Raw genomic sequence first — 20,072 nt, 5'->3', positions numbered from 1 at the left:
TCCACTCACCTCCACATTCACTCTGCTCAAGGCACACTGGCCTAGCTACACACATGACTATCCTAGGCCTGCTCCAGCCTCAGGGCTTTTTACTTTCTCTTCCCTCTACTTACAGCACCCACCCCACCCAGATGGCCATTTGACTTACTCTTGGTCAAATGACCACTTTCCTGGTCTCTGCCAAAATGTCACCTTTTCTGAGATGACTACCATATATAAAATTGATGCCTAAAATAGCATGTCCCAACCACTCCTTATCTTATATTCTCTGCTTCATTTTTTTTAATTGCACTTATCACCACCAAAACTTACTTGAGAATATATTTATTGACTGGATTTCCCTATATCCCTCCCAATACACAAACTTACTAGAACATAATCTCCTTATGAATAGAAATTTTATGTGTTCACTGCTTTTCCCAAGTACGTAAAACACAGCCTGGCACAAAATAGGCAGGAACTCTCTAGATATTTGCCAAGGAATGAATTATATATTCCTTTGTGTTTTTTTCTGAGTATTAATTGTGTACTTTGTAAAGCACATTAATTTTGTACTTTATATAAAAAATTAATCTTTTTCTGAGTATTAATTTTGTATCCAGGTGATAAATAATAGAAAAGTATATTATGAATTCTCAAGAGTTTATTTTACCTTACTGAGCACATAATAGTCACTTAGTGAATACATATTAATTAGGGTTATTGTATGTTTCCAGTACTCAAGCAGTATATCTGTAAAAAATAACCATCATACATTATTTTTGAAGGACTTTAAAAGATACTGGACTATATAGCCATCGTCATAAGAGAGTTGGAACGCTGTCAGGAGGAATGAAGAGGAAGTTATCTATATCCATAGCTCTCATTGGTGGATCAAGGGTAGTAATTTTGGATGAACCATCTACTGGAGTTGACCCATGTTCTCGCCGAAGTATATGGGATGTTATATCCAAGAACAAAACTGGTATGAATAGTTTCTCAGAACTTCTCCACCCAACAGTCATACTTCTGCACTCTGGCATATACAAAAGCAAACTGAGGCTGGGTGCAGTGGCTCACGCCTATAATCCCAGCACTTTGGGAGGCCAAGACAGGAGGATTGCTTGAGCCCAGGAATTTGAGACCAGCCTGGGTAACATAGTGAGACCCTGTCTCTAAAAATAATAATAATAATATAACAATAAACAGCTGGCTGTGGTGGCTGGCATGTGTAGTCCTAGCTAGTCAGGAGGCTGAGGCTGCAGAATCACTTGAACCCAAGAGGTCAAGGGTGCAGTAAGCTATGATCAAGTCACTGCACTCCAGCCTGGATGACAGAGTGAGATACTGTCTCAAAAAAAAAAAAAAAAAAAAACCAAGTTGATGACTTTTCTGTTTATGATATCTTTTTAAAAATGTTTAAATTTATTTGTATAGATACATAATGCTTGCACATATTTATCGGGTATGATATCTTTTAAAAGTCTAAGATTGGCTCTTTCTTTTCCGAAGATTTTGAAGATTTTTCTCCCAGATAACTTTCTGGGTCAATTGGTTAATATCTATGTACTGCCCGCTGTGAGTTGAGCACTTAACTGGCCTTTTTGAGAGCATGCAAATCCAACAGAAGTTTCAAAGTTTAATGCTTAGAGGAGCTAAGAATCTAATTAGAGATACCAAACATACACAAATGAAGATAAACTGAAAACAGACTAAGTAAGTGCTGACAGGATGTGAAGCAACGGAGTAATCAGAGTGGAGTGGAATAATCAGAGAGGAATATTCAAAAAGTCTTAAATTATTGCTTTTTCATAATGAAGAAAGGGGAAAAGAGAGAGAAAAACAATGCAAAATGAACCCATGGGAGCAAAATTCTAATAGACTGTGAAGAATCGCCAATGCCCACATGACAAATGGTGAACATTTAGTCACTCAGCATAATAAAGGATTATTTGCTGTTAATTCATGTGAAAAAAAATGCATCCAAATATTTAAGAACACCCTTCTGAATTTTTCTTTTTTTTTCTTTCTTTTTTTTTTTTTTTTGAGATGGACTCTCGTCTGTCGCCCAGGCTGGAGTGCAGTGGCATAAATCTTGGCTCACTACAACCTCCACCTCCCGGGTTCAAGAGATTCTCCTGCGTCAGCCTCCTAAGTAGCTGAGATTATATGCGTCCACCACCACACCCAGCTAATTGTAGATGGGGTTTCACCATGTTGGCCAGGCTGGTTTCGAACTCCTGACCTCAAGTGATCTGCCTGCCTCAACTTCCTAAAGTGCTGGGATTACAGGCGTGAACCAGTGAGCCTGGCCCTAAATTTTTCTTGCATCATTTTGGAAGCTCTTTGAGATCAGTCAGTTTTTCAGTTAGCTCATAAAATGTGACTCTTCTCCTCAGATGTCACAGGATTTACTCTAGCCAACTCTGTGTGTCTTGGGAACTGTACTTTCATGTTTCATTCTCTGTTGCTCTTGTCTGTATTTTCAAGCCAGAACAATCATTCTGTCGACGCACCACTTGGACGAGGCTGAAGTGCTGAGTGACCGCATCGCCTTCCTGGAGCAGGGTGGGCTTAGGTGCTGTGGGTCCCCATTTTACCTCAAGGAAGCCTTTGGCGATGGGTATCACCTCACGCTCACCAAGAAGAAGGTAGGAATGGGAGAAAATATATCTCATTATGGCACCATAAATTAAGTTTTATATGAAATAGAAGCAGAGTCTCTCCAACTTTATTCATTGCTAAAATTCATTAGTATACTAGCTTAGTGCTTCTCAAATTTGAGTAAGCATCAAAATCCTGGAGGTCTTGGCTAAAACCCAGAGTTCTGGCCCCACCCCAAGAGTGTCTGATCCTGTAGGTCTGGGATGGGAGTGCAGAATGTACTATATTTTTATCAAGTTCCCAGGTGACGCTAATGCTGCTGGTCTGGGGACTGCACATTCAGAACCAATGTGCTAGGTAAAAAATGATTGACATCTTAAGGTTACTGATGGAGAATCAGCCTTTTAGTTCTCCTAACATTTCAACCTAGAAAGCCAAAAATTCAATTTTCTGCTTTATCAAAAGCAAATAAAACGAATATGAAGTCATGGGTTCACTTTCTGATTAGTACTCCTCAAGTGGCAGTGCAGGGACTGTAATTTACACAGGTCAACGGTGCCTTTACATCTTTTGGAGAACAAAAATGCTCGCTAAAGATCCCTGCACCACCTAACAGAACATATGATTTAAAAATACTGTGCAAGATGTATATGCTATTAGGAAGTTTTCAACTACCTCCATTTATTTTATATCTAATCCTCCTGTGACTTACAAAATATAAGAAAATGTTATGCTATTAATAGTTATACTCTTAATTATTATACTCATTAATTCAGAAATTTATGTATTAGGTGCATTATGCCTTATGATATCCAAGCACTGTCCCAGGCAGTGGTGACACAGCAGTGAACTGATAATATGAAAATCTCTGGCCTCTTAGAGTTTATATTCTGATGGAGTGTGAGGAATTCAGATGATACAATCAATAAGTAAATTATTTCATATATTAGCAATTAGTAAATCACTTATTTCTATTAGTGAATTTTTTTATATTTATTAATAAATAATATTTTAGTAAATATTTATTTCTATGCTATGGATAGAAATAAAGCTGGGAATGCTGAGTGGGGCAATATTTAAGTAGGGTAATAAGAAAAGAGGTTCTTTGATGAAGTGGCAGTTGAGCCGAGAGTTGGATGTGGTGAGAGAATGGGACATATCGCTATCTGGAGGCAGAGGACCACCAGTTGCAAGGACCCTGAGGAGGGGATGTGCCTGAAGCCAAAGCCCTCTAGCAACAGAGAAGAGACTGTTGTTGCTAGAGTAGAGCAAATGAGAGGGAGGGGGTTAGAGAAGGGACAGGGTGACGTGGGAGAATGGGGCCAGTAGAATAGGGACCCAAGTGGCAAAGGGGTCTCTAGAGCAGTGATGTATGATCTGACTCAGGTGTGGAGTGGCCTAAAAGAACTCATCACCTCACCCTCTGATTAGGGCCTGGGGAACTATAGTGTAAAGAGAGGAGAGTGTTTTAATTCCTACTTTTCTCTCTCAGAGTCCAAATTTAAATGCAAATGCAGTATGTGACACGATGGCCGTGACAGCAATGATCCAATCACATCTCCCCGACGCCTACCTCAAGGAGGATATTGGGGGAGAGCTTGTTTATGTGCTTCCTCCATTCAGCACCAAAGTCTCAGGGGCCTACCTGTCACTCCTACGGGCACTCGACAATGGCATGGGTGACCTCAACATCGGGTGCTACGGCATTTCAGATACCACCGTGGAGGAGGTATACCTCAATATTTCTTTTTTTTCTTCAAGCTGATATAACTTGCTGTTCCCTTTGAATAAATATGTGCCATTTTTCTAAAAAAATTTTTTAAATATTTCACAAAATTAGAAACGCTTAACATTTTTTCAGTACTATTCTTATGTAAGACTGAGAATAAAATGTTGCCCCAGCTAGAGAGCACGTATCTTTTACATACAGAAATACTCATTTTGAAGTCAGATGGGAAAAATTTGTCTCAGTAAATGTGATGAAAGTTCAAAATCAAAGGTAAGCTTAGAAATGAGAAAAGATATGCACTTTTCATGTTAATGAAGTGATCTGGCTTCTCTTTCTAGGTCTTTCTGAACTTGACCAAAGAGTCACAAAAAAATAGTGCTATGAGTCTTGAGCACTTAACGCAAAAGAAAATTGGGAATTCCAATGCCAATGGCATCTCAACTCCTGACGATTTATCTGTGAGCAGCAGCAATTTCACAGACAGAGATGGTACGAATCTAATGTGGATATTTTGTTTAATTCCAATAGATGACATAAATGAGAAAAATCACAGACAGACTTTGATTTTTAAAAATTCAACTCTAAACTTTCATTCTAAATTCAAAAAACACTAAGGAAATTTAAGCCTCCTTTTTTAAGATATAAAATATTCGTTAAACCAAATCGAATTCTCTATTTCAAAAGTACTTTGAAGAATGTGAAAGAACTCCCTTGATAGCATGGTGATGAGTATTCCACCTCCCCACCAGAAATTGTTTTCAAGAAGTAACTTCTACATTTTCAATTCATGTTTGGCAAGTTAAAATTCTTCTTGTAATTGGGGCTAACAATGGAGAAGATTACCATGTAAGGTAGTTCACTCCTTGTTATTAGACATCTTGAAGTAGAGACAATAGTCATTAAAAAAAGTAAAAAAAAAAAAAAAAAAGGAGTTGCCACTCTTTATGGTACCCTCAATGGAAAACATGTCTAACCTACCTGACTCTGAGTCTTTCAGGTGCTGAGAAACTGCTTTTGGGGAGAGTTTCTGAGTTAATTATTTTGGACTTGATGGCTAAGAGTCTATAATAGTAGATTTCCTCCCCCAGTCCTTAACATAGGATATGCTTAAAAAATCATGTTGCTTGACACGAATTTGTGGGATTGGGCTCTTTTGAAAATAACTTTTATTGTCTCTTCTCTTTCTGACAGTTAATTTATACCTCTGGAAACACCATTTACTTAAGGAAGCATAGAGTAAAATGATATATAAATCATGGAGTACTCATTTCAACAGTTTTTGCTTACAGAAAAAAATCTCTAAGAACAGAACTTTTAATTAAACATTTGCCTGCCTCTCAAAGTCAGGAAAGATAATCTCTGATGTTTGTATAATTCTGGAACTGGAGGCTAATTTGTCCTCTGTCATAGTTTCTTTTGGGGAATATAATTGTGGCCTCCGTGGCATTGAGGACTTTTATTAGAAAGTGGTCATCTGCTGTAGGAAGCAAAGGCTAAGTATGTGCCTCTGCATGTGTCTTATAATTTGAAACTATTCTTCAGTCCAAATGTTCCCTTCATTGACATTATCTTTTAGAAAGCACGTTTATTTCATTTGATACACCTGTAAGTCATCCACATGTAATTTCTCAAGAAACAGAAAAGCATATTAATTAACTGAAAATATTCAGCTCCTTCTACAATTCCCTTTTGCAGAGATATGAGTTTGCATTTAAACTTGTTCACTCTGTTTAATTGGAATTCATTTTAAATTAAGCAGCTTTGTATTTTTTTCTTATCAGCTAAATGAAGATCATGATTTTTGTGCTGCATAATTTCTGATGGAAAACTTAAAATATATGCATAGTTGATGAATACCATCATCTTATCACCTATGAAGGCGTGTGTGGTGGCAGGCTTTTGGAGAGAATGCTATATTTGAACCTGTTTTTAGAGGGAGCTGCTGAAATTATTAGCCATAGGGCTCTATTGAGGGAGCAATGGTTTATGGCCTCTATAGCTGCTCTGCCATGGAATTTTTCTCAGCACTAGAAAAGCATTTCAAAGTATGGGGATGGTAGATATTTTTTCTAATGGGTTCTTTTTTTTTCTAAAATAACTCTAGTGGTAAAAATTGAGTTTTGAAAGGCCATATAATCATTCTAAATTTCTAAAGAGAATGTAATAAATATGTGGTTGAACCAGAATTGTACTCTGGAAGGGAGGATTTCCCTTTTCCTACTCTTAGTGTGAATTAATTGGACCTCATGTTAGAATCAGAGCCAATTAGACTTACAGTCACTACGTTACTCACAATAGGAACAAATTGTTAGATTAGGTTGGTGTTTGAGTTTGTATTTGTCTCACATGAATTTAGTCTCTTCATAGAAACTATCTCTTGGGTATTAGTAATATATACTGAGTCTGCATTGAGACTTTAGGGTTTGAGATCAATATTCATTTATGAAATTCTAGATATCTAACTTTGACATGTAAAATTACTATGCCTGTGACTAATAATATTTTGTGTATAGTGAATTAGAATTTTCAAATCACTTTACACACAGTTCTATATGAGATGGATATTATAGTTCTCAGTTTTCCCAATGAAAAGTCCAAGGCTAAGGCTGAGAAATAAAATTGCAGAACCTCAAATCCAAATCTTTAAAAGCTTTTCCCATGGTATTATACCATTTATCTATAGTTTCTGAAGTTATTTTATTGCTTATCAAGATTTCCCAGAACCATATCCAATCTCTTTTTCTTAATCAGACAAAATCCTGACAAGAGGAGAGAGGCTGGATGGTTTTGGACTGTTGCTGAAGAAGATCATGGCTATACTCATCAAGAGGTTCCACCACACCCGCAGGAACTGGAAAGGTCTCATTGCTCAGGTTATCCTCCCCATCGTCTTTGTGACCACTGCCATGGGCCTTGGCACACTGAGAAATTCCAGCAACAGTTATCCAGAGATTCAGATCTCCCCCTCTCTTTATGGTACCTCCAAACAGACAGCCTTCTATGCGTAAGTTTCTTTCTGTTAACTAAAAGAATGTTTCCAAAATGCTTCCAGGAGTGTGGTTGTACCTGAATGAATGCCATGAGATGCTGGAGGATAAAGTACTTAGAAGCCAAGGTACCTGATTCTGCTAAAGGAATGAACAGTTTGATTGATTGCAATATGTTACTTCTATTGCCAACAAATAGTTTTTTCAGAGTTTTTGCATTCATCTAAAACGAAAGTTATAGTAGATATTTATTTATAATGACTAGACTTTAATTAAGAAAGCCAGATTAGGTCTGGTTCCCAATCTGTTGTAATATACAGCAAATAACTTTCTATTGGTCTCACAAATATTAAATAGCAATGTCAGAATCCTGTGTAATATAATGTTACATATACAATAGGTGATCACTGATGCATGTGACAATTAGGTGAATAAGAAGGCAGCCAAAAAGAGACATGTGCATTTTCCTGTGATACCTTTCTTTTCCTGAGACTGTCTTTTTTTTTAGATTTCTTAGATTAAGAAAACAGTCCTAAGCTGAGTGCAGTGTGGCTCACGCCTGTAATCCTAGCACTTTGGGAGGCCAAGGCAGGCGGATTACTTGAGCTCCAGAGTTTGAGACCAGCCTGCCAACGTGGCAAAACCCCGTCTCTACTACAAATACAAAAATTAGCCAGGCCTGGTGGCGCTTACCTGCAATATCAGCAATTCGGGTGTCTGAGGTACAAGCATCGCTTGAACCCAGGAGGCTGAGGTTGCATTGAGCCGTGTGATCGCACCACTGCACTCCAGGCTGGGCAACACAGCAAGACTCTGTCTCAAAAAAGAAAAAGAAAACCCTTCTATATACAGCACATTTCATTTCTTCAAGCATGATTTTAATATGAGAGACTAGTAGAAAAATCATGAATTTGTTTCTGTCCTTTCATATTGCAGGAATTATCACCCGAGCACAGAAGCACTTGTCTCGGCAATGTGGGACTTCCCTGGAATTGACAACATGTGTCTGAACACCAGTGATCTGTAAGTGGTTCTTGCTCTTCAATTTTTTATTGTTTTCAACATTCCAGTTTGAGTGTGTGCATGTGTATGTGGGTGTGTGTGTCTGTTATTTGCCTGGAAGAAAGCTGTACCCTGATAGAAATCCCTGTTTAACAGATTTTGTCTATCTCCTTTAGTTCATTTCTTAGTTATCCTATGCTATACCAATAAATATTAGATGTCTTATGATTTGTACAACTCTCTTGTATGCATATTTTCATTTAATTATCACAATCTTGTGGATTATTAATCCCATTTTACAGATAAATAACTGAGGCTCACAGAGACTAAGATACTTATCTAGCTGAGACTCCAGTTCTCATTTGCACTATATAGTGTTGCTTATTTGAACGTCTAAGATAGTATTAATACATAACTCATGTAAACATGACCTTGGTGTATTATTATGCTAAAGTATCCCTTCCTCTCAGAAGAGAGGATGAAAAGAGCAAAGAGTATAAAGGAGAGAAAAAAACCCCATCCTGACACAGTAAGACAATTCAATAAGCACTGGTCTCAATACTATGTAATCAATAAATGCTCTCCCTTGTCCCCCATCACAAAATGTCAAATCATTTGGAAATGGTGGAGCAATGTACACTGAAGTTATGAAAAATCAGTAAATTGTATCTGTGACTACACGCATGAACTTAATACCAAATACTTGTTTACATGCTCATATGTAAACATGAGAACACATATACATACACACCTCACAGCAATATCATTTTAACTTGCAGACAGTGTTTAAACAAAGACAGTCTGGAAAAATGGAACACCAGTGGAGAACCCATCACTAATTTTGGTGTTTGCTCCTGCTCAGAAAATGTCCAGGTAAGATGGAATTCAGTTTCAGTGAAATGGGAAAAATACGGGAATAAATATCAAAAGCTCGAAAGATCTCTCTAGGTTACCAAAGAATCAGTATAAGTTCATTTTATGGAAGCTAGTAGCTCAGAAATATGGATCTGGGCAGCTCAAAAAATACTGACTTTGAACATCAGCTTACTGTTTTAAATCCATCTCAGGACCAATTTCCAAAGGTAGGTAATTCTATGATGATCTTTGTTGAAACCAACCGAAAATGAATTTTTGGTCTCAGTTTAGAACTAAGTAGAAGGCTCTATGTTTCACATGAAAAAATGCGACCATAACTGTCATATTTGAAATATAGCAAGACTGCCACTGTAGTGGTCAGCTGGGAAGTCAATAATGTATAAGTCTAGAACAGAACTCCCTATGTCTCTAAGCAACACCTCCAGGCTTCAGGAAAAAAATCATTTCCTGAAAAAACAAAAAAATTATTCACCACTTACTCTGTCTGTATTCTATAGATGCAGACCTTAGTTTTCTAAGCCTATCAGTTCACCACACTTGTACGAGAACCAGATTCACTACAGAAGTTCAAGATTGTTGAAGAAAAAAAGTCACTATTTCTAATAGTTACTATATTGCCAACTAAATTTCTTGCAGTATTTTCTTCAGAGTGACATACGGTTGTACACTGAAGTGTCTTGGTATAATAGTTTATAATGAAAATATCTTCAGTGAATGCAACCCACTTTGGTGTTCTTATGCAAAATAGTTACTAACAATAAGAGTTGGGACCCAACAAGAATCTTTTGGAATCCCTGCATATTTAAAAATTAGTCTTGGCCAGGTGTGATGGCTCAAGCCTGTAATCCCAGCACATTGGGAGGCTGAGGCTGGTGGATTCCTTGAGCTCAGGAGTTCAAGACCAGCCTGGGCAACATGGTGAAACCCCATCTCTACCAAAAATATAAAAAGTAAAATAAAATTTGCTGGGCATGTGGCACGCGTCTGTGGTCCCAGCTACTCAGGAGGCTGAGGTGAGAGGATAGCTTGAGCCTTGGGAGTTCAAGGCTGTACCACTGCACTCCAGCCTGGGTAGAAAAAAAAAATTAGTCTTAACCCAGTATTAAAAGTTTTAAAATCCTTTATCTAATTTAGCTAACTTCAGAAGTTCTTTATGTATTTCTTTAGTTCGTAGTAAAAGTAACCTAACTTAATATTTAAAATTGAAATTTGTATAGTTTTTATTAATCTGAAAAATCTAGGCCAGGTGCAGTGGCTCATGCCTGTAATCCCAGTACTTTGGGGGGTAGGAAGATTGCTTGAGCCCAGGAGTTCGAGACCAGCTTGGGCAACATAGTGAGATCTCATCTCCACAAAAAATTTAAAAATTAGCTGGGTGTAGTGGTGTGCACCTGTAGTCCCAGCTACCTGGTGGGGCTGAAGTGGGACGATGGCTTGAGTGCACAAGGTCAAGGATGCAGTGCTGTGATGGCACCATAGCACTCCAGCCTGGGTGACAGAGAGAGACCCTGTCTCAAAATAAATAAATTAAAAATCCAGTAGTCTTCAATTTTTTTCCAACCAATTTTGTCATTTAATTAACATCCCTAAATCTATTTCCAACTATTTAATAACAATGAGGTCACTTTGCATAATTGATGCTCTGTATACCAGACATACAATATGGATAAAGTACTAAGTTTTTTGAGAAAGAAAAAAAATTATACTGCACATATATCAAAAGATGAAGAGAGTAAAAAGGAAATCCACAGAGTAGAGAATGATATTCACAATATACAACAAAGGACTCATATCCAGAATAAATGTGTATATAAAGAACTGCAAATCAATGAGAAAAAGATAAATAACACAGCAGAAAAATTAGCAACAAACATGAGACACTGTACAAAGAGCATATCCAAATGGCCAATAAATATATAAAAAGGTAGTCATCAGGGACATACAAATTTAAGCCACAAAGCAATACCACTCCACAATCACCAGAATGGCTAAAATGAAGAAGAGGAAAAATTCTAAGTGTTAACAAAAATACGCAGCAACCAGAATTCTCATATTCTGCTCTGTGAATTTAATTTTGTGCAAAGAGTTTTTAAAACTACTTGGCAATATATCTTAATGGTAAAAATTTGCATATCTGTGGGACCTGCAGTTCCACTCTTACTATATACCCCTCAGAAATGTGAATAATGCTCACTAACAGAATAGGTAATGTCAAATATAATATATTTCCACAGTAGTATATAAACAAAATGAGAATGATTGATCTACCACTATACATAACATATGGAAGATTCTCATAATCATAATAATGAGTGAAAAGAGCCAGACACAAGAAAACACATTTATACTATTCCATTAATAGTATATAAATATATATAAATAGTATATAAATAGTATATAAATAGTATATAAAATATAAAAATAGGCAAAACTACTCTGTGTCTGTTACTTTGGGAGTGACAGTAATTTGAAGGGAGTGTGATGAGGGGGCTTCTGAGGTATTGGTCCTGTTCTGTATCTTGTCTTGGTTGTTGGTGACTGGTTACACAGGTGTGTCAGTTTGTCAAAATTCATCAGGCAGTACAGATAATACATGTGCATTTCTCTATGTATAGTATAATTTAAAAATTACATGAATACATAAGAGTATTCTCTTTTAATTATTTGTGAAAGCAGTGTCACTCTGGAATGTGATCTTCGTGTTGATATAACTTGATATAAGATAAAATCCGCACCGATTTTTTTTAGAGCAAGCTGGAACTTTATGTTCTTGAGATAGACAGGTGGCACTATAAAAACGTGCTAGACTTTTCCCATACTAAACTTCATTGCAATGAACCATGAGAAGCTACACTGAAAATTAAGTTGTCAGGAAGCAAAGAAAGTTACAAGCATAAATATAAATGGTTAAACTAAGCTCTAAACAAACATACTTAGTAATATAAGTACCCACAAGGGAAAGTGACCGGGGTACACAGGAACTCTCCACTAGCTTTGTGACTTTTCTGTAAATCTAAAATAATCCCAAACTAAAAGTTTATATATATCAAACTAATATATATATATACACATATATACGTATATAATATTAACTAATATACATATAACTAAGCTCTGACTCTTAGGTTACATACTAAAACTAATGTATCATAAACTTTTCATCCACTGCTATCAATCCTTGAAAAGTGTTATATTTTCAATTTGTGGCAAACATTTTTTTCCTTCCTTGAGAATTATTGAGGAAATTTTATCATCTTAATGTTTAACATTATTGTCCAAACATATTAAGCCTCAGCATAGTGAAGGAAATATCACACATTTGTTAACTTGTGTTCTTTCAGGCCTTTAAGTGAGTCCTAAACATAGGGATTTGCTCTACATGAATAATAACTATTTGTTCTAATTTCTTGGCGTAGGTGAGATGACTTCTTTTTCAAAGCTCTTTAGAGTCGAAGGACAGTCTTATCACACTCTACCAGTTGCAGTAATAGACAAATCATGAGACTGAAGCTCCTTGACATTGTCTATTTAACTTGCACAGCATTGGCCAGAAAAAAATTCATTTTTAACTTTATTTTCCAGGAATGTCCTAAATTTAACTATTCCCCACCGCACAGAAGAACTTACTCATCCCAGGTAATTTATAACCTCACTGGGCAACGAGTGGAAAATTATCTTATATCAACTGCAAACGAGTTTGTCCAAAAAAGGTAAAATACTCTGTTCATAACATATTTAATTGCTTTCTAATTTTAATGGTAGCGGCCTTCTAAACTAGAGACAATAGATACAAATTTCTATTGTTTACATTTTACATGGTTAAATTCTCAGTTTTATTTAAACAGCCTTATATATTGAAATGTAAATAATGACTCTAAATTAAGATTTATTTGAGCAAATGGAAAACCACTGGTTATTTTAGGCCTCAAAAATGTACTGTTAAATTTGTACATATTTTTTTTTCCTTGAAGCCAAAGGGAATTTATTGACTGGCTTATACCAACTTGGAGAGGTTTAAGGCATGACTTTTGATGACAATTGGCCTCAGTTCCAGTATGAATATCTCAAAACTTAAGAGTGTGATATCTGCATATGGACAAAATGTGTTGTTCATGTGTAGCAAGGAAATGGGCTTGTACTTAAGCCACCTAAGCATTTATCATGGACACAAAGTTGGTAGACCTTCAATTGCTGCCATTTTCTTCTTTCCTCCATCTCTTCCCTCCTTTGTTTCTCAATATACAACCATGATTAATATTCATTGTAAAAAATAATTAGAAACTACAGATAAGCAAAAAGAAGAAAAAGAATATTATTTCTCCACACAGATATAAGCACTATTGATATTTTGGTGTATATCCTTCCAGAAGTTTCTTTGTCACAGATATACATGTAAATATTTTTAACAAAATGGGTTTTATTATAAACCAACTGTCTTAAAATCTGCCTTTAAAAGAAGTGAATGACATACTATGATGTTATTTGCATGTCAACAATATATAGCTCTATAGCACTACATTTAGGATGACAGTCACAAGATTATTCTAGTGTGACTGCACCATTATTTATTTAATCTGACCTTAGTTTGGTAGGCAGTTAAATCAACCTATTCTTAAAATTACTACTTGGATTTTTAAAATCAACGTTTCGTTTTTATACCATGAATTGACAAGCAGTTGACATGAATTGACAAGACCCAACTTGCCCTCAAATATTCAGGGAGAAAAAATGTATAATATCTGGGGACAATATAGGGGAAAATTTGTTATATAGAAGAAATGGAGCCATTTGAAAAAAGATATGAACTGATATTATATGACTTCCGTATTAATTACCTAAAAGGAATATTTGAGTACTAAAATATTAAGATATTTGAGGTGGTGAATGGGTCAGTTAAAATGGAGACATTGATTACATTATATATGTCACTCATTTTCAGGATGACTACTAAACATATGCAATTGTTTAGAAAGACTTGTCTCTAGTTATAATGTACACTTGAGACTGAAATATGATAAAAATGTAAAATATTTGTCAGGCAGTATTCATTTTATACTGTAAATGTGTTCCTAACAGAAAAAAAAAGTTGAGCTCCTCGTTAAGTATTTTAGATCTATTTAAGAAGATTTTTGCCACTAAACCAAAGATATATTTTTATTACTCTCTGTAGATATGGAGGTTGGAGTTTTGGGCTGCCTTTGACAAAAGACCTTCATTTTGATATAACAGGAGTCCCTGCCAATAGAACACTTGCCAAGGTAAATTTTGATCTTTTTTCTGGAATGTCATACAAATGAGAAGGTGAAATTGATATGTTTAATCATTTTCATGAAGTGAAAACAAAATATGGGTACAATCGATTTGGCATGGTGCATAACCCAGGGCACAGTGGTTCCAATTCTGTGTATGTACCCTAGGGAAACATGTACACATTAGCATCAGGGCACACGTACAAATGTGTATACATGGTAGCATTTCTCATAATAGCCAAAAACGCAACCCAAAATGCCCACATGCAGAATATAGAAATAAACTGTTCATATTCATTCAATAAAAGTCCAGCAATGGAAATGAAAGAACTCAGCTCCATATAACAAGCAAGTTAAATCTCCCAAACATTATTAATAAGGAAAAGAAAAGACAAAAAGGAATACATTGACTATGATTACATTTACTGTAAACTTTGAGAGTTTATAGGCAAAATTCAACCATTTGTTTAGGGGAAAGGGAGGGTATTGTGATTTGGAAGGACATGGAGGGTCAGGAAAAAGGCGTTCTGGAGGCTGGCAATTCTTATTTCTCAACCCGTGTATAGTTGAAGGGATGTACTTCCTTCAGAATTTTTTTGGTAACACTATACTTTATTACCTGCACTTTTCTTTGTGTATATGTCATAACTATTTAGAAATGAAAATGTATATGTTTAGCCTTGCTTCTTAAAGAACCTGGAAACTTTAACCAAATTAAATGGAGATAAATAATTCTGCTCACTTATTTTTCCTTTTAGATTATACCTAAAATGAAGTACAGTCACGGGATCAGATGCATATTCTTACCTATGTGATCAATGGTAGTCATAGGGATTTAAAATTGTCTACACATATTTCTCATCTGGTAGTAAGAGACATACACAGTCTTTGGGAAAGTGGGGAAACTAATGTCCATTTCGTGATGATTATGTGCCAACCACTAGTATCATCTTTTACACAAACTACCTAATTTTCTGCTCACAGCATCCCTGTGTGATAAATATTACTGAGTCTATTTTAGCTGATTTTTACAGTAAATCATGTAGAAAGTAATTAGTGGTGCTGGGGATTTCAGTGCTTTCCTTTTCTTCCTCTCTCCTCTCTCTCCACACACAGAGTAAATATTCTTGCACAAACATGTGAATTCCTAATATAAAATCATTTCTCTCCAAATCAACTTTGCTATTTTGAATTAGTAATTGGGTTTCTTGAATTGAGGTTCACCAGTATATTAAATCTCTCTGTTTTTGACACAGAAGGTAAAATCATGCCCCATTTGCTAGGTTATAATTAGGAATCAAAAATTAGTGGAGGAATGTCAAGGTTTTCAATCTCGTGCTAAGGACACCATGCTTGTATATGTATTTTATTTATTTCTCCAGCTTGGTCTATTCCATTGTTTTTATTACCATTATTGGCAGCCAGGATACCTTAGTTCTAGTCTCAGAATCCCATGGATCTGCCACAGGGATGTAGATAATGATTTCTCCAGTTTATTTCAAGCTTTGCCTAGAAGAGATCCTGAATAACTAATAACTTAGTGCTATCCACAGAACAACTCTCTTCCCAATTTCTGCCTGTTTCTAAATTGGAAATTTATAGGCCTATGGTCAATACTCTAGAGAACAGTGCATAATCTTCCAAGATAAAATAAATTATTGGAAAATTGATGCTCTTATTTTAAATATAAATAAGATAGCCTGTCAGATGTTAAGACAGCCTAATTTATTTGAATGCAATATTGATCTTGCCTTCTTTTGGAATTTAATAGGTATGGTATGATCCAGAAGGCTACCACTCCCTTCCAGCTTACCTCAACAGCCTGAATAATTTCCTTCTGCGAGTTAACATGTCAAAATACAATGCTGCCCGACATGGTAAAGTTACTAACACAAAAGTGTCCTGTATTGCAACTTTTGTTACTCTTTGTATAAAAATGCACTTTATATCCTGTTTCTTCACAGTGGCAGGTATTTTATGGTATCTAGATCACAGGTCTTTAAAAGGAGTTTAGAAGTAGTAACTATCGCCAGATGGAACATTCTGGATAATCCTCTTAACTTCAGGTCAATTTAGTTTTCTCATTTATCAAATCAGGATAATAATGCTGACTTCACGTGCATGTCTGCTGTCAACCAAGTAGTTATAGCTCATAGAAAAATATTTTTAAACGATGTGCTTGTCTATAGGCTAAACAATTTTTAAAAACAATTAATGTTTACAAATACTATTCACAAATCTAAATATGATGACAAAACTTTTCTTTTTTGACATATGTTAGTGGTTACTTTTTTATTTTATTATTTTTCTTCAACTTTTATTTTAATATTATTTTTCTTCAACTTTTATTTTAAGTTCAGGGGTACATGTGCCAGATGTGCAGGTTTGTTACATAGATAAACATGTGCCATGGTGGTTTGCTGCACATATCAATGCATCACCTAGGTATTAAGCCCAGCATCCATTAGCTATTCTTCCTGATGCTCTCCCTCCTTCCATCCTCTGCGCTCTGACAGGCCCCAGTGTGTGTTGTTCCCCACCATGTGTCCATGTATTCTCACCATTCAGCTCCCACTTATAAGTGAGAACGTGCAGTATTTGGTTTTCTGTTCCTACATTAGTTTGCTGAGGATAATGGCTTCCAGCTCCATCCATCTCCCTGCAAAGGACATGATCTAGTTCCTTTTTATGGCTACATAGTATTCCATGGTATATATGTACCACATTTTATTTATCCAGTCTATCATTGATGGACATTTAGGTTGATTCCATTTAGGTCTTTGCTATTGTGAATAGTACTGCAGTGAACATACATGTGCATGTATCTTTATAACAAAATTATTTACATTCCTTTGGGTATATACGTAGTAATAAGACTGCTGGGTGAAATGGTATTTCTGCCTGTAGATCTTTGAGGAATCACCACACTGTCTTCCACAATGGTTGAACTAATTTACATTCTTACTAACAGTGTAAAAGGCTCCTTTTTCTCTGCAACCTCACCAGCGTCTATTGCTTTTTGACTTTTTACTAATAGCCATTCTGACTATTTTGAGATGGTATCTCATTGTGGTTTTGATTTGTATTTCTCTAATGATGAGTGATGTTGAGCTTTTTTTCATGTTTGTTGGCTGCATGTATGTCTTCTTTTTAGAAGTGTCTGTTCATGCCCTTTGCCCACTTTTTAATGTTTTCTTTTTCTCCCCCAGTAAATTTAAGTTCTTTAAAGACTCTGGATATTAGACCTTTGTCAGACAGATAGATGGCAAAATTTTTCTCCCATTCTGTAGGTTGTCTGTTCACTCTGATGAAAGTTTCCTTTTCTGTGCAGAAACTCTTTAGTTTAATTAGATCCCATTTGTCAATTTTTGCTTTTGTTGCAATTGCTTTGTTTTTGGCATTTCCATCATGAAAGTTTTGTCTGTGCCTATGTCCCGAATGGTATTGCCTAGATTTTCTTCTAGGGTTTTTATAGTTTTGCATTTTACATTTAAGTCTTTAATCCATCTCGAGTTAATTTTTGAATATGGTGTAAGAAAGGGGTCCAGTTTCAATTTTCTGCATATGGCTAGCCAGTTCTCACAGCATCATTTATTAAATAGGGAATCTTTTTCCCCATTGTTTGTTTTTGTCACGTTTGTCAGAGATCAGATGGTCGTAGGTATGGGGTCTTATTTCTGAGTTCTCCATTCTGTTCCATTGGTCTATGTGTCTGTTCTTGTACCAGTACCATGCTTTTTTGATTACTATAGCTTTGTAGTATAGTTTGAAGTTGGATAGTGTGATGCTTCCAGCTTTGTTCTTTTTACTTAGGATTGTCTTAGCTATTCCATCTCTTTTTTGGTTCTATATGAATTTAAAAATTTTTTTCTAACTCTGTGAAGAAAGTCAATGGTAATTTAATGGGAATAGCATTGAATCTGTAAATTACTTTGGGCAGTATGGCCATTTTCATGATATTGATTCTTCCGATCCATAAGCATGGAATGTTTTTCCATTTGTTTGTGTTCTCTCTGATTGCTTTGAGCAGTGGTTTGTTGTTCTCTTGAAGAGGTCCTTCACTTCGTTAGCTGTATTCCTAGGTATTTTATTCTTTTTGTAGCAATTGTGAATGAGAGTTCATTCATGATTTGGCTCTCTGCTTGCCTGCTGTTGGTGTATAGGAATGCTAGCAATTTTTGCACATTGATTTTGTCTCCTGAGATTTTGCTGAAGCTGCTTATCCTAGCTTAAGAAGCTTTTGGGCTGGACAATGGGGTTTTCTAGATATAGGATCATGTCAACTGCAAACAAAGATAATTTGACTTTCTCTTCCTATTTTAATACCTTTATTTCTTTATCTTGCCTGATTGCTCTGGCCAAAACTTCCAATATTATGTTGAACAGGAGTGGTGAGAGAGCATATCCTTGTCTTGTGCCAGTTTTCAGGGGGAATGCTTCCAGCTTTTGCCCATTCAGTATGATATTGGCTGTGGGTTTGCCATATACATCTCTTACTATTTTGAGGTATGTTCCTTCAATACCTAGTTTGAGTTTTTAACAAAAGGGATGCTGAATTTTATCAAATGCCTTCTCCACGTCTATTGAGATAATCTTGCAGTTTTTGTCTTTAGTTCTGTTTATGTGATAAATCACATTTATTGATTTGTGTATGTTGAACCAACCTTGCATCCTGGGGATGAAAGCCAACTTGTGGCGGATAAGCTTTTTGATGTGCAAACTGGAGTTTGCCAGTGTTTTACTGAGAATTTTTGCATCGATGTTCATCAGGGATATTGGCCTGAAGTTTTTTTTTTTTTTTTTTTGAGGCAGAGTCTCGCTCTGTTGCCCAGGCTGGAGTGCAGTGGCATGATCTCAGCTCACCGCAACCTCTGCCTCCTGGGTTCAAGCAATTCTCCTGCCCCAGCCTCCCAAGTAGGTGGGATTACAGGTGCCTGCCACACGCCTGGCTAATTTTTTGTATTTTTAGTAGAGACAGGGTTTCACCGTGTTGGGCAGGCTGGTCTTGAACTCCTGACTTCAGGTGATCCACCCGCCTTGGGCTCCCAAAGTGCTGGGATTACAGGCGTGAGCCATCAAGCACAGCCTTTTTTTTTTTTTTTTTTTTTTTTTTGGTATTTCTGCCAGGTTTTGGTATCAGATGATGCTGGACTCATAGAATTAGTTAGGGAGGAGTCTCTCCTTTTCAATTGTTTGGAATAATTTCAGCAGACATTGTACTAGCTCTTCTTTATACTCTGGTAGAATTCAGCTGTGAATCCATCTGGTCCTGGGCTCTTTTTGGTTGGTAGGTTTTTTATTACTGCCTCAATTTCAGAACTTGTTATTGGTCTATTCAGGGATTCAGTTTCTTCCTGGCTCAGTCTTGGGAGGGTATATGTGTCCAGAAATTTATCCATTTCTTCTACATTTTCTAGTTTATTTGCATAGAGGTGTTCATAGTATTCTCTGATGGTTGTTTGTATTTCTTTGGGGTCAGCGGTAATATCCCCCTTATCATTTTTGATTGTGTTTGATTCTTCTCTCTTTTCTTATTTGTTAGTCTAGCTAGTTGTCTATTTTATTAATTTTTTCAAAAAACAGTTCCTGGATTTGTTGATTTTTTTAAGGATTTTTTGTGTCTCTATCTCCTTCAGTTCAGCTCTG

The 20,072-nt window shown here is 36.1% G+C and overlaps 1 protein-coding gene across 1 annotated transcript in view; it reads left to right on the top strand.

Annotated features, from left to right (window-relative positions):
• The window catches only part of ABCA12 (ATP binding cassette subfamily A member 12), a 206,094-nt gene that overhangs the window by 154,449 nt on the left and 31,573 nt on the right, over positions 1-20,072 (top strand). The window contains exons 30-39 of the mRNA XM_054478791.1: positions 768-964; positions 2,470-2,630; positions 4,076-4,312; positions 4,651-4,801; positions 7,064-7,316; positions 8,236-8,322; positions 9,081-9,174; positions 12,760-12,887; positions 14,348-14,435; positions 16,198-16,303. Coding sequence (XP_054334766.1) covers positions 768-964; positions 2,470-2,630; positions 4,076-4,312; positions 4,651-4,801; positions 7,064-7,316; positions 8,236-8,322; positions 9,081-9,174; positions 12,760-12,887; positions 14,348-14,435; positions 16,198-16,303 — 1,502 coding nt within the window. The remainder of the gene's footprint in view (positions 1-767; positions 965-2,469; positions 2,631-4,075; positions 4,313-4,650; positions 4,802-7,063; positions 7,317-8,235; positions 8,323-9,080; positions 9,175-12,759; positions 12,888-14,347; positions 14,436-16,197; positions 16,304-20,072) is intronic.

Source organism: Pongo pygmaeus, chromosome 11 (assembly GCF_028885625.2).
Source record: "Pongo pygmaeus isolate AG05252 chromosome 11, NHGRI_mPonPyg2-v2.0_pri, whole genome shotgun sequence".
Lineage (NCBI taxonomy): Eukaryota > Metazoa > Chordata > Mammalia > Primates > Hominidae > Pongo > Pongo pygmaeus.
This window is presented reverse-complemented; position numbering and strand designations above follow the sequence as displayed.